Source organism: Miniopterus natalensis, chromosome 10 (genome assembly GCF_054644295.1).
Source record: "Miniopterus natalensis isolate mMinNat1 chromosome 10, mMinNat1.hap1, whole genome shotgun sequence".
NCBI lineage: Eukaryota > Metazoa > Chordata > Mammalia > Chiroptera > Miniopteridae > Miniopterus > Miniopterus natalensis.
Window position 1 is genome coordinate 45,939,978 of NC_142090.1, and position 14,648 is coordinate 45,954,625.

The following is a 14,648-nucleotide window of genomic DNA, read 5'->3' on the forward strand; positions in this document are numbered from 1 at the left end:
TAGTAAGAAAAGTTTCCTAAAGGGATCTGTGAAGTAGAGAGAAAGTGAAAGAGCAACATGCAGGAAGTGAACTTAGCTCTGAATGACGGGAGGCCTGAGAAAGAGGGTGGCATGTGCCATGTCATGTGACAGGAGGATTTTGGAAGCCTCTTTTGTACAGCAGCCCCATGTGGCATTGTCAGCCCTGCAGATGTGGGAAAGTGGAGGTGTAAAGCAGCTGCAGGGAGGGTGGCCCAGGTCAGAGGAAGTGGACAAATGGCTATGTGTTCAGGAGATTCAAAAAGTTTATGTTCATATTTCATGGGGCATCTATAAGCATGGACAAAGAAAAAGAAATTGCATATTTTATGAGAAACAAGAGTCACCTACAGGAGAATCCCAGGCTAAAAAATATTAAAAGCCTATTTATTTCATGATTTAAATTAACTACAGTTCACTTGGAATAAGAGGTAGGAAACAGTACTGTGACTCTATTAATAAATAAAGAAAATCAATAATTTAGTGTTATATGATAGTATATGATAATAGAGCAGAAATGAATGATGAGTGGAAATGTGTTTAAGATATATAAGAGGAGCTGTAACCTAGGCACTTCTGGGTTATATGAACCATGAGGAGTCAATAATAATGTGTAGTAATGGCTAACACAAAAAGATTTCCTAATCGCTCTGGAGAAACACCTTCAAGGCTCATGCTTGTGCAGACCTAACATGCCTCTGTGGGAACTTCCAGGCCCACAGGAGGATCTAATACACATTTAGCAAGCAACAGGCCAAACATTTCTCATGAGGGCCTCCCTTTCCTTCTGCTACTTTTTGCTTAATTTTTAAAAGTACAGTTATATGTTTGAAGGTGTTAAGAGCCAAGAGTCTTTACTACATGCAAATCTTTATTGCTTTGGACTGGTCTTATAAAACTAGCCAAGGAGTTTGCCTGATAATAACATAAGGAATGTGTCATTGGTAAATATTGACAAAAGGAGAGGTTGGGTTAGTACCGAGCTGAAACTTGAGACAACCCTGATCCCTTAGGTTCCAGAAGAACAAATTTCTGACTATCCCTTTATAAGATGAACCTACCTATAGAATAGAAATAATAGCCAAGGTAACTTCTTTAGGATTTTTCTTTGATTGAACATTATCTAAACTACATACAGAAATTTTATTGTTTTAAATATAAGTAAGCCTAGAGTATTCTTGGGATTATATTTTTATAAAGACTATTAAAAAGAACAGTAAATCAGCTTAAACTGAGAACCACTTCAGCTACTGTTTCATAGTAAGTGATCATTCTAGGAAGCTTAGCAGATAAATAATGTAAACATATTGAGTGACAAACAAAAGTCACTATCATTTTCAACAACTATGAAAATAGTATTTTCAGTACCCAGGCCTCTATAAAATTGGAAATACAATTGAATATCCTCCCCAGTAGACTGATAAATGACTTTCTAACATAGAGCCTATTTTTTAGGCTTTTTCATCATGAGGATTTTATTTTATTACCTGAAGCTTTTTACTCATTGATAAACTAATTTTTACATTCAATTGCGCTATTGGTCCTATTTGTGCCGGAGGTATAGCAGTTGGCTTTAGAGATGAAGATAGAAAAGTCCTTTGTGGAGGTTACATTCTAGAAGAGAGCAACTAAGCAAATTCATAAGAATATTTGATAAGTGCTGTGAAGGTACAGGAGTGGAGTGTTGGGTGGCAGAAGTTGAGAGTGAGACCATTTTAGGCAAGATGGTCAGGGAAGCCCTCCTGGGAGGTGTAAGAGTAAAGGCAGGAATGATGAGAGACCGCCATGTAAAAGTGTGCAAGAAAAGCATTACAGATGGTGAGAACAGCAAGAACAAAGGCCCTGAGGCAGGCAAGGAACAAGATTATATTAACATAAAAATTTGGATTTTATTCTTAGTGTTACGGGAATCCAGTAGATAATCTGGAGCAGAGGAATGATGTGATCATACCATACTTTAAAAGTAATTGTAGCTGCTAGTAGAGGATAGATGGTAGGGTAATAGGAGAAACAGTAGAAGGGCTCAGCACGGAAGCTCATGGTGCCACCTGCATGTGCTTGTAATGGGGCTAGGGATAGGATGGTAGCCATGGAGAAATGGGCCACTTGAAGATACATATTGGAGGACAGAGCCTTAGGACCTGCTAAAGGAATGGATAAAATGGCTGTTTCAAGACTAATATCCTATTGATGTTCAGACAGTTGACTTTCAAATCATTTATTTCTCCAAAGTTAGATTTCCCTAAAAATCCCCTTTGGACTAAGTAGCTAAGTGATATTTCGGAAGTAAGGGAACATACCACTAAACAAAGTGATAAGAAAAATCTACATTTGACAATTTAGATTTGTGGTATGTCAGACTTGTTGAAACAGAAATACAACGGGCTGGGACAGTTACTTTCTGTGGAGAATGGTCCACAAAATCTCTGCAGCTGGCGAGTCATCTGGCCCAGTGGGCCCTTCCTGCCTCCTGCCTTTCATGCACTCTACCCAACCATATTGGCCTTCCTTCTTGCTACTCCAAGCCAAGCTCTTTCCTCTTTCAGTACCTTTGCATTCGCTATACTTATTCCTCGAAAGTTCTTTCATTAGTCACTTTGGGCACAGTGCCAGGGCTTCTATGCTTTTCAGGGGACTAGAAAAAGTCCAAGGGCTGGAAAAATGAATATTGTCTCAAAAAAATGATAAGAAAATTGCAAAAATAAAATTAATAAATGATAATTAGATCTTTATAAGACATAACATACATCAGCTTTATTAATTGCTAAATTTAAATATGCACAAAATTTCATGGAAATAATTTTTTGAGTTTGCTGAGAAATCACAGCCAAATGTGTATTATATGCATTACTAGTTGCCAAATAAAATTTAAAGACAAAATTATAAAATCCGCTTGAAGGTTTTTGCAACAAAAAGTACATGTTTAATGTGGGACAGGTACATTTTAATATGTTTGCTATGATGTTTGAATGGAGTTTTTAAAATTAAAAGTATCAAGGTCCTATAAAAGTCTTTAAATGGCCCTACTTGAGTATATGCTAAACAATGAACATGGCTACACATAGTTGGAAGGATTAAGAAAAAGGTGCCTCAAAATTTTCCTGTCTCGCTTCACTTCTTCCCTCCATGCTAAACATTTCCAGTCAGGGCTACCAGGCCTTAACTACATGGCCCAGTGTGCTCCTTCTGAAAGGAAGTGCAGAGCAAGGCAACAGGAGTATGTTGAAAAGGAAAGCTGTGATTATGAATATATAAATATGTAAATGTGGATCGAGCAAGTTCACGTCAACCAAAATTGATTCTGGAGTTAATATGGATGCAATGTAAGAATAACAGGAGTAAGGAAGTTCTGGATAGTGAAAGATCTGAGATGAGTTGAAGTTATTAACAGAAACAACTAAAGCTTCTCTGTTTCTTCTCCTCTCAAGTAACAGAGAAGTATTGTGGGTGAAGAGGGCCCCTGACAACTTAACTGCTCACACAGGCCCACAGGTTCCTGACCTGAGACGCGGGCGCCACAGGAGGTGAAAGGAGTTATTTTCCCCTGGGTCCTTAGATTCTCCCCTCTCTGTCCCTCAGACTTCCTTTCTCCCTTCTTCTCTCTTTGGGGGCCACAGTCCTGACTGCTTTGTGTCAACTCCTAGCTCAACTTTTACCCAGCAGAGTTTTCCTTTCTTTTAAACAGTTTACTCCAGCTGTTGAACATTTTCTAAAAATGCTGTTATGTGGGCAAATGAAGATTCTACTGAAACTTGACAGAAATCTTTGAAATAATTTCATCTTACCAACAAATTTTTATAAACTTAAAAATTAGATTTATTTATTTTTTTAGTTATTGGAATTAGCTACTGGCATCTAGACTTCAGGAAAATTAGACTATTTCCACAGGAGACAAAGGTTGGTGACAGCTACAGATGGGCCTGTGGACTCCTAATGAAGGATGAGAGAGCCATTCTTTGTGGCTCTTGCCAGAGTCTGGTCCACCCACCTTTCGCAGTAGCACCCTTATCGGTGCATACAACCTCATTAGAAAGAGAAGACAGCTCATTTGTGGTCATGGCCCCTGTGTACTAATAGCCTGAATCTCTAACTTAGGTGACAAATTACACCAAATTCTAACTCCCACAGATCAGAAGTTATCTGATCTGTTAGAGAAAACTGCTAAGTACCCAATTTTATGACCAGTTTTGTTCCCAAAGAGGCTGCTTTCTGTGAAAGCTGAATAAACAGCACTCAAGCAGCTCGACCTAAGAGCTTATCTAACTTAAGGTAAGATTCTAGTCCTGACTTGAAGAACTGTGTGCAAATTTCCAAACTGAGAAAATAGAAATAATAATGAAGAGCCTAAAGAATATAAACTATGTACTTTAAGTAGGAATGGTAAAGATAAGCAAAATAAAGCAGGCTCTTGGGACAAACGTATAAAAGAATTTGAAATAAATGCCAAATATTACATGTATTCCAAAATATCTTCTATTGCCAACTCAACAAGATAAATAAGGAACTGAGTAGCCACTTAGAAATCCATAAGGACTTTTTAAATGAAGTATTGAATAAATACATGAGAGAATAAATTATGTGCAGAAATTCCAAATTTCTTTGAAGCTGTAGATTGAAGTGAAAAAAGCTGTAATAAAATTAATTTGGTATCTGAACATTTCTTATATAGAGAATTAGTTCAGCTGAGAAACTGGTTAAGAGAATATAGTAAGAAAACCAAGGGGAAAATTAGTAAATCAGCTTATCATAGAATATGCTATGTTAAACCCACATGTTTTACTTACTGTCTTTCCAAAATCCCACTGAGGTGATCCAGAGAAAATGCCATTCTTGGAATTTGAAACTTGAATGAGCTTCTGCAAGAAGTGGTGTTGGAAGAAAATGTGTTGATAAGAGTAGAGTGAATGAAAGTTAAGTGGTTTCCTCACCCCTGGCCCCACTGAACTCTTCTAGACTGAAGCTAGGGCTAGAGACCAGTAACAGAGGTGGTGCCATGGGTCATAGAAGGCCATAGCAACATGAAAGGGCACAGTCCCCCACACACTGAATGTCACAGAACAGAGCGTAATGCAAACCTAACATAATTACAAAGGGAAAATTGCCAGAACCATAATTCAGAGTGTGACTTTAATATTTTGCTTAAGTTCCTGATGGATCAAGCAAACCAAAAATATGTGAGGATTTAGACAAACATATGGAGGTAATTGACAAGGATGATTTAATAGACTAAGAAAAAACATGTACCCTACAGGTAAAATATATATATCCTTTCAGTGTCTATTGGACATTTGCAAAAAAAAATTAGGAACTAGGCTCAGAGGCAGTCTCAATAGATACCAGTAAAAACGACACCAGAAGCAGGGAATGTAAAGGTTACCTATTCCACCGCTTAAAATTTTAAACTTGTATTGAGGTGTGGGGGCTTCCTGAAAACAAAATATGAAAAAAAATTGGGAGCAGAGGGATATTTGCAACATATAAGACAGGCTATATATGCCAATATGTGAAAAATACCTACAAATAAGTAAGAAAAAGATATATCTCAATTTAAAAAATGGGCTAAGTACATGAAAAGACTACACACACACACACACACACACACTACAAATAGTCAATAAACATGAATAGTGTTTTAACCTCCTTAATAATAAAAGAATTGTATAGTAAAAGACTATATGCATAGAATAGTTAAAATGAAAATATTGTCAGTGTTCAGTATTGACACGTGGTGAGAACTGGCAGCTCAGTCATTGTTAATGTTCTTAGTAAAAGTAACTTGGTACAAGCTTTTTGGGTGGCAACTTGGCAGTAAGTTTTAATTTTTAAAATTTGCTTTGACCAAGCAATTCTGCCTCGAGGAATTTATCCTAAGGAAATAATGGGACAAGCACACAAAATATACAAAGATGCATATTATAAAAGCATTGCTTATAACAGCAGAAGATGGAAACAACCTCCAAAAATTTCCATAATTAGAGATTGTCTTTATTCAATAAAACTGACAGTGCCTCACCATGTTTTTTCCATATGGAAAGATAGCAATTAAATAGCTATAAAAAGAAAATAGAGCAGGTTTATTATGATTTTATAATTTTTTTAAAAGAAAAGTGAGTGTGCATGTGTGCGTTTGTATGTGAGCATAAGAAAGTCTGAAAGTATTTACACCAAAATTTTAGCAGCAGTCATCTCTATGTAGTAGACTTGCACTTTTAAAAAAATGCTTCTATATTGTCAGATTTTTTCCAATAAAAGTAAAATTTATATAACCCACTGAAATCATATGGTTATTTCTGTTTTGAGATATAATATTGTAGGAATAACAAATGAGTTAAAACTCCAACTTTAATCACAATACCAAGTTTTTCTGTCAACTCTAGTAAATATTCTTTAATGATTACAGGAACAATCGCCCGAAGAAGATATTAGAGAGGCTTAGATTTATTCATATGTGCTCTTGCAGATGAATCTTCTGAATGATATTAACCACAAACAGCTTTGTGTTGCTCTTCTGTTTCTCTGGAAATGAGCTCTGCACAGTGCATTCTCCCACTCACTTTGGTTATGTGTATCTGCCTTTCATATAAAAGAGGCTTTATTCTGGAGATGGAAAAGGGGCTCTGGGGAAATGCAGAAAGAGTGGTTTCTTTAAGTGAGGATAACCTCAAAACTTGTCAGTGTCCATTACAGCATTTAAGTAACTGTAGTTTTATAAAAGCTGCCATCTCCCCAAGTGAGAAACCTTGCTCATATGCCCATTTTATTTAACATTATTTAAGTGCCCTTCACAGGCATAATATTATGACATAGTGGAAACAATATCAAAGTAGGAATCAGAAGGCCTAGTTTCTAGCTTTTTAGCAACTGTGTGACCCTGGGATCAACAACTCAGCCTCTCAGATTTCTTTCTCCATAACACAATGTTAAGGTTCTCTGATGTCTTCCAAATGGTCTTGACTCAGAGATCAAATGAGATAATCCAGCTGCTGGAAAATCATGATGTCCTGCATCAACACCAGATGCTTCTGTGAGGTGCGCAAGGCTCTGAGTGCTTTAGGGATGCAGAGATGAATGAGATAAGAGCTCTCCATGTGGAGAGGCTTCCAACCTGGTCAGAAAACAGATCCTCAGCAATACACGAGACTAAGCAAGGGAGAGGGAGGCAAAGGAGCCACACTGTGGACTAAGAATAGAACACTGGAGACTCCAGTTACACTATAGTGTCATCCATCTTACCAGGGTCATCACAGAAAGCCTACTAGCCTTCTTGGAGGTTCAAATGAAAAGACACAGGAAGGTGGAAATGAAAAAGTGCTTATCCTAGTGGGAAGAGTTATCCTCATTCTTTCATTAAATCTTGTAATTAGATGCAGGAGCTTTTTTAATTGGTCCTTCATTTTTATCTTGCAAATCAACATGAATGAAACTAAACCTCATGATTCCCAAAACATTCTGTCTCCAGAATTTCTCCCCAAATGCAGATATGCACTATTCTTTCCCATGTCAATGATTATAAAACAGAAGAACTTCAGCTTTATTTTTGCCTTTATAAACATATCTTTCTTAGATATGCAAAGAGGGGCATTTTATAAATTGAAAATGACAGTCTGTGAAATTCTCTCCCCTAAAACTCCAGCTGAGTATGAACACCAGAGTATTCAGAAGGAAAAAATAGACCTAATATTACTGGCTTTCAGCCTGTCTTAAATAAATTGTAAACAGCCAAGTGAACTTGTACTAGGAATGGTCAAGATTTTAAGGTATAGATGTCTGTGCTTCTTGTGTGTTATTTTGCTTCAGATTAAGACATCAGGATGGCTATCATACAGTACCATGAAGTGTGGCAGGTGTAATCTCTAAGTTACAACAAAAACAAGAAAAGGCTGACCACGGCATAAACAAAAGTGAAAAGGCTTATTTATCATTTGTAGCAAGCAGTCCTAGGATATGTGGTCCACCGCTGGTAAACAGCTTAACAAGGCTCTCAGGGACCCAGGCTCTCTCCATCTCTCTCCTCTGCCATCTCAGTTAGGAGACCTCCATCTGCATGCTTGTTCCATTATTGTCACAAGATGCCTGCTGCTCCATAGGGAAGAAGGCAGTAAGAGCAACAGGTAAAGGAGCATGCCAGCCAAGTCCATCTGTATCTTTTAAAAGGCTTGTATTAAAGCTGAGTGAGGAAATCCACCTAGTATCTTTCACTTATGTCTCATTGGTGAGAACTCATTGGTAGACACAGACCAATCCCTACACCAATCCCTAGAAGGTGAATGGGAGAAAAGAGACTGTGAATGGCAGCTGGATCCGCCTACCCAACAATATCTGCCACAACTGCCCATTGAGATATTCATGCTAAGTAAAATTTTGTCACTATATAACTGTTCTCATTTCGCCTCTTGTCCTTTTATGTAATTCTTATCTTGTTTCTTTTTTAGTGTCTTGTCACCTTTAAAAGCTCAGGATAGCTCATAGAGCACACACTTCTCAAGTTTGAATGCTTCCTCTCTTCAACCAAGTTCATGGTTAATTTGTAACCATGCAATAGTTAGGTACAGGCAATATTTATAAAATACAGCATTGCCCTAGCTGGGTGGCTCAGGTGGTTGGGCCAACATCCCGGACTTACACCAAAAGGTTGTGGGTTGGATTCCCTGTCAGGGCACATATCTAGGTTGCAGGTTTTATCCTTAGTCAGGACGCTCATGGGAAGCAACCAATTGATGTTTATTTCACATTGATATTTCTCTCCCTCTCTTTATCTCTCCCCCTTCCTCTCTCAAAACAGGGTGAGAATTTAAAAATAATAATAGCCCTAGCCAGTTTGGCTCAGTAGTTAGAGTGTCAGCCCGAGGACTGAAGGGTGCTGGGTTCAATTCAGGCCAAAGGCACTTACCTGTTTGCAGGCTCTCCCTGGTCATTCGGAACACGTGTGGGAGGCAGCCAGTCAATGTTTCTCTCTCCCTCTCCCTCCCACTCTCTAAAAGGCAATGGAAAAAATATCTTTGGTTGAGGATAAAATAATAATAATAATAATAATAAAATAAAACATAGCATTTCTTTCTGTCTCTTTGTAGAATTTAGAGACCACTAAACCATCTCAGCAGGGAGGAATTTACAAGGAGCTGCTTGTGAAAATAATTATTTTTTAAACAAATCAAATGAAGCCTCGTTGGCTATCTCTAATTACCTTTCTCAAAAAGGGTACGGGTAGAATATTTAACTCTTGAAGCAAAAAGTAGCATTTATTTCTAATGGGAGAAGCACTCGGGGTTTTTTGCCTACTTGAAAGTATATATATGAATTTGTGCCTATACAGCTTAATAGTATTTTTGTTCTATGTTGATTTATTTTGTAATACTGCTAAAAATTGCACATGGATCCATATTAACTACAGTGAAAATGTGTCCCACCACCAAACACAGCCACTGAAAACATTCTGATGAATTTTCTTTATGCATAATTTTTTGGATTTTTTCAACTTAATTTATCATATGCATATTAATTTGATTAATTACCTTTATAAATTTCTGAAATATATATAATCTGTCAAGTGGCAATACAAGTTTACTTAAGCATTCCATTTTCCCTATAGTTTGACATTGAAATGGTTACCAATTACTATGATTAGTAAATCAGCAATATTCATCATATTTTATAAAATTGACTTTGAATTTAGAATTATTTTGTAGGATAGATTCCAAGAAGTGAGATTACTGAGTTTGTATTCATGAGTAATATGTGAGTGAGTTGACTACCCATTTTCAAATACATTTGACAACTCTAGGTATTATGCTAAGGAAATGAGCCAATCAGAGAAAGACAAATACCATGTGATCCTAGTTATATGTGAAATCTAAAGAACAAAATAAACTGACGAACAAAACAGAACCAGAAGCATGGATACATGGAACAGACTGATAGATGTCAGAGAGGAGGGGAATGGAGGGAACTGAATGAAAGAAGGTGAAGAGATTAGCCAAATAACATATATACATAACACATAGACACAGACAACAGTGTGGTGATGGCCAGAGGGAAGGGAGTGTGAGGCTGGGTGGAGGTGGGCAAAGGGGAGGAAATGGAGGACATCTGTAATATAGTCAACAATAAAAATAAAGTAAAAAATAACTTTTAAAATATATATATTGCATCTTTGGTAGGTATTGTTTTATTTTTTTTAATATTTTTTATATTTTAGAGAGAGAGAAAGGGAGAGGGAAAGAGAGAGAGAAACATCAGTGTGAGTGGAACATCAATCAGCTGCCTCCGGAAGGCCCCCTATCGTTGATCAAGCCTGAAGCCGGGGCATGTGCTCTGACTAGAAGTTGAACCAGCAACCTTTCATTGTACAGGACAATGCCCAACTAACTGAGCCAGACTGGACAGGGCAGTAGATTGTTTTAAATTGCATTTATTAGATTAACTAAAATCAATTCTAGAATTTACAAGATTTAAGTAAGTAAAATGAAACTATTTTGGTGTATGCTGTGAAGTGAAGAGCTTAATTTTTCCCCTAATACATTGCTGTTTTTAATTTTCTGATTGCCATCTCTGTCTTTCAGTTTTGCAGGAGATTCTAAACTTGCCTCAAGTATGCGCTACGTGGAAACCCAATCAATGCAGATAGGAGCATCCTATATGATTCAGTTCAGTTTGGTGATGGGCTGCGGCCAGAAATACACTCCACACATGGACAACCAGGTGAAACTGGAGTATTCAACCAACCACGGCCTTACCTGGCACCTCGTCCAAGAAGTAAGTCTATTTTCTCTAACACTTGTGATAGGTATAGCCTCTTCCTTTTTGCACAGGAAAGCAAAGAATTGCAATTATGAAAATTTAGGTTTGGTTGGAAAGGAGCACTGTTGCTTATAACAGAATTGACATAAAGTCAGCAGCAAATTATAAGGATGCCCCATTCTTCACTGTCAGATACTAAAGGGTAATAGAAAATGAAAATGAAATGGGAATAACTTCAGGACTGGGTACTCTAGCATGGTGTTTTGAATATTATTGTCTCTAACCCTCTTCCTCTATAAACATGCCTTTTCTTTCCCTATAGCATGTCTTCATTTGTCCTATCTCTTTACTTGTAGGTAGGCCTTATTAAGAATATTGTATCTCTTGCCTTAAAATAAAAGAAATAGACAGATTCAGTTTCTTAGAATAAAATGTACTTCTTTATATGTTTTTCTGACATTGCAATAAATGCATAAATATCAGTGAATAGAAAATTTTACCAAATCCCAGTGTTTTGATACCAGGTCAGCAATGGATCCTAATCCATTTCCATTTTTCACCTGAGATTTGGAAGACATCTAATTCCATTGTGGCATCTTGTTTCAATTATTGCCCAAATATTTTAGTTTCACAAAAGGAAAAATCATGGATTGCATCCATATTGCACATGGTTAATATTATGACATTAGATTTCTCTACGGTCTTTTTTACTTAAGGGGAGTAAGTCAGCATATTGCCTCATACTCTGAGCATGTATGTGAAGTTTGAGAAAATAGAAGGTGTCTAATTTTTGCCTTGCTTTCTTTTAGGAATGCCTTCCAAGTATGCCAAGCTGTCAGGAATTTACATCAGCAAGTATCTACCATGCCAGTGAGTTCACACAGTGGAGAAGAGTCATAGTGCTGCTTCCCCAGAAAACCTGGTGAGAGACAGCATTTTTAGACATGGCTGTCACATTAACCTTTACTGTCTCTGTTAGCATGACTTGAATATGAAGAAAAGTTAAGCACAATGGCAAGATGCATTTATATTTTTTGTCATAAAAAGACTCAGATCTTTCTTTTATACTGAGGTAATTTGAAAAATAGAGCTCATGAAAATTTGGTTTTTGAACTGTCCTAGCTTTTTCTGACTTCCCTTTTACACCAACTTTTCTTTTTATGGGAGAACTGAATGAGCCTGTTCCTTTGGGTTTGACATAAGAATCTAAAAACTCCTATGTCAAGATAGTTTGGATTGCAAGGCTGTTTTCATGTTGTAAAGCCCTACTTTTTATTTCAAAAGCTTAGCGTACTTTTTTCCCCTCTATTCACATTCTTTCAGTAACAATACAAATCATCTCCCAGGAAGCAGAAGCCTAAGTAACTAGGGAGAAAGTTAAACATTGATGATGTGAAAGAGAAAAGCACATTTTTTCCATAAATGTTAGATGGTTTCATTTTAGATCCCTCTGAACACTGTATGAAGAATAGATGGTAGGAGAAATAGTGAAGACAGGGAGACTGGTTAGAAGGATTCATGCATTTGGTGTTTAGTTGGCTTGGACTGATTATAGCAGACATGGAGAGAGCCATCATTTGTGAAATATGTATTAATTAAAAAGGGCTTGCTGATGAGTTTGACTGGGGCTATGGTAGAAAGGGAAGAATCAAAAACAATGTCTAATTCTGGACCTGGGAAAAATGTTAAATGGTAGTACCACTGACTGAAATGAGAAAGACTGGAAAAGGAATAGATTTGGAGTAGAAAACTAAGAGTTCTATTTTTGATGGGTGAAAAAAGGTGAAGGGGAATATAGTCAATAATAGCATGATAACTTTGCATGGTGTCATGTTTACTAGATTTATTGTGATGATCACATTGTAAGATATATAAATATCAAATCACTGTGTTGTACAACACCTGAAGCTAATATAACATTAGATGCCAACTATACTTTAACTTAAAAAAAAAAAAAAAAAGTTTTATTTTTGTGATGTTAAGTTTGAGATACTTATCTATCCAAGCAGAACTGTCAAGAAGCCAATTGGATTTATGAATCTGGAGCTCAGAAAAGAGGTTTGGGCTGAAGAGTTAAACACTATGAGTCCTATTTAAAGCCTTGGGACAAGATGACCTTGCCCAAGGAAGAGCTTTGGACTAGAAATTAGAACGCCTGAGTTCTCAGTATGTCTCTGCCAATGGTCAATTGACCACATGATTTTAACTGTTCACAACCCCTTCAAGCTTGATTCCTTATGAGTATAATGAAGATGTTTCATTAGTTGATCTTAAAGGTCCCTCACAGTTCTGGAACTCTAGGATTCTGTGATTTGTGTAATAGAAAAAGCATAAAAGAGACAGAAATTATATTTTTCTATGGTACCTGCCTTCCAAGAGCCCTTTTGCAAAGAGGAAATTACTAAATAAACTGTTCTTAGATTATTTTATATAAAAGTTAGGCTCTATACACAAAAAATTGATTGGATAATAACCTAGAATTATTATCTCCTTTAGTTGAAGATTGCATTACTGCATTATATAAGAATACCTTCATGATGATTTTTAAAGATTTATCATTATGTCAGTGGGATACTTGAAATTTGATTTCCATGGATTTTTTTTATATACAAATGTGAGCCATTTTCTAGATACTCTATTCATGCTTTGCATAACAAGCTGCTACTGAGAAAGTAGCATCTCTAACATCCTACTTTTTTATGTCTACTGGGAATATAATCAAGACGTATTTCATTTCAATGATATTCCAAGTACATCTATCAAGATACAAAAACAACACATCAAATAACTGAAATACTGGGCAAACTTGGTACAAAGCTACTGATGTTTCATTATTATTATTATTTCACCATTATTTTAATAACACTGATTTTTATTCATTGATATGGGGTACAATTTCAAAATTATAATGGTAAGATAATATTGATAGTGCATTTTAAAGATGTCTTTTCATCCCCAGAAATATTATAAACTATTTTTCTTTTTAAATTAAATGTGCTGGGGTAACATTGGTTAATAAAGTTATATTGATTCCCAGCGTACAGTTCTATAATACATCATCTGTATATCTCTCTCTCCCTCACCTTTCCTCTCTCTGAAACCAATAAAGATATTTAAAAATGCCATTTGGGGCCTGACCATTGTGGCTCAGTAGGTTGGAGCATCATCCCATACACCAAAGGGGCACAGGTTTGATTCCTGGTCAGAGTACATACCCAAGTTGTGGGTTTGATCCCAGTCAGTGTACGTGCAGGAGGCAACCAATGGATGTTTCTCTCTCACATCAATGTTTCTCTCTTTCTCTCTTCCTCTCCCTTCTTCTCTCTCTAAAATCAATAAAAACCTATCCTCAGGTGAGGATTTTTTTTTTAATGCCATTTAGACTTTCATGGGGATTGCATTAAATCTGTATGTTGCCTTGGGTCATATGCCCATGTTAACTGTTGATTCTTCCAATCCATGAACACAAAATATCTTTTTATTTCTTAGTGTTCTCTTCAATTTCTTTTAATAATGTCTTGTAGTTTTCAGTGTATAAGACCTTCACATCCTTTGTTAAGTTTATTCCTAGGTATTTTATTCTTTTTGTTTCAATTTCAAAAGGAATTGGGGGTTTTTATTTCTTTTCTGAAATTTCATTGTTAGTATATAGGAACACAATGGATTTGTGTACACTGATTTTGTTTCCTGCAACTTTGCTGTATTTGTTTATTGTTTCTAATAGTTGTGTGTGTGTGTGTGTGTGTAGTCTTAAAGTTTTTCTATATAAAGAATCATGTCATTTGCAAAAAGTGACTACTTTTTTCCTTTCCAATTTGGATGCCTTTTATTTCTTTCTCTTGTCTGATTGCTCTGCCTAGGACTTTCATATTGTGTTGAATAAGAGTGGTGAG

At 36.4% G+C, this 14,648-nt stretch overlaps 1 protein-coding gene across 2 annotated transcripts in view; it reads left to right on the forward strand.

Annotated features, from left to right (window-relative positions):
* RELN (reelin) overlaps positions 1 to 14,648 on the forward strand; it is a 485,569-nt gene that overhangs the window by 340,923 nt on the left and 129,998 nt on the right. For both annotated transcript variants that reach the window (XM_016219582.2, XM_087821107.1), the window contains exons 21-22: positions 10,578 to 10,770; positions 11,565 to 11,677. In XM_016219582.2, the coding sequence (XP_016075068.2) occupies positions 10,578 to 10,770; positions 11,565 to 11,677 (306 nt within the window). The remainder of the gene's footprint in view (positions 1 to 10,577; positions 10,771 to 11,564; positions 11,678 to 14,648) is intronic.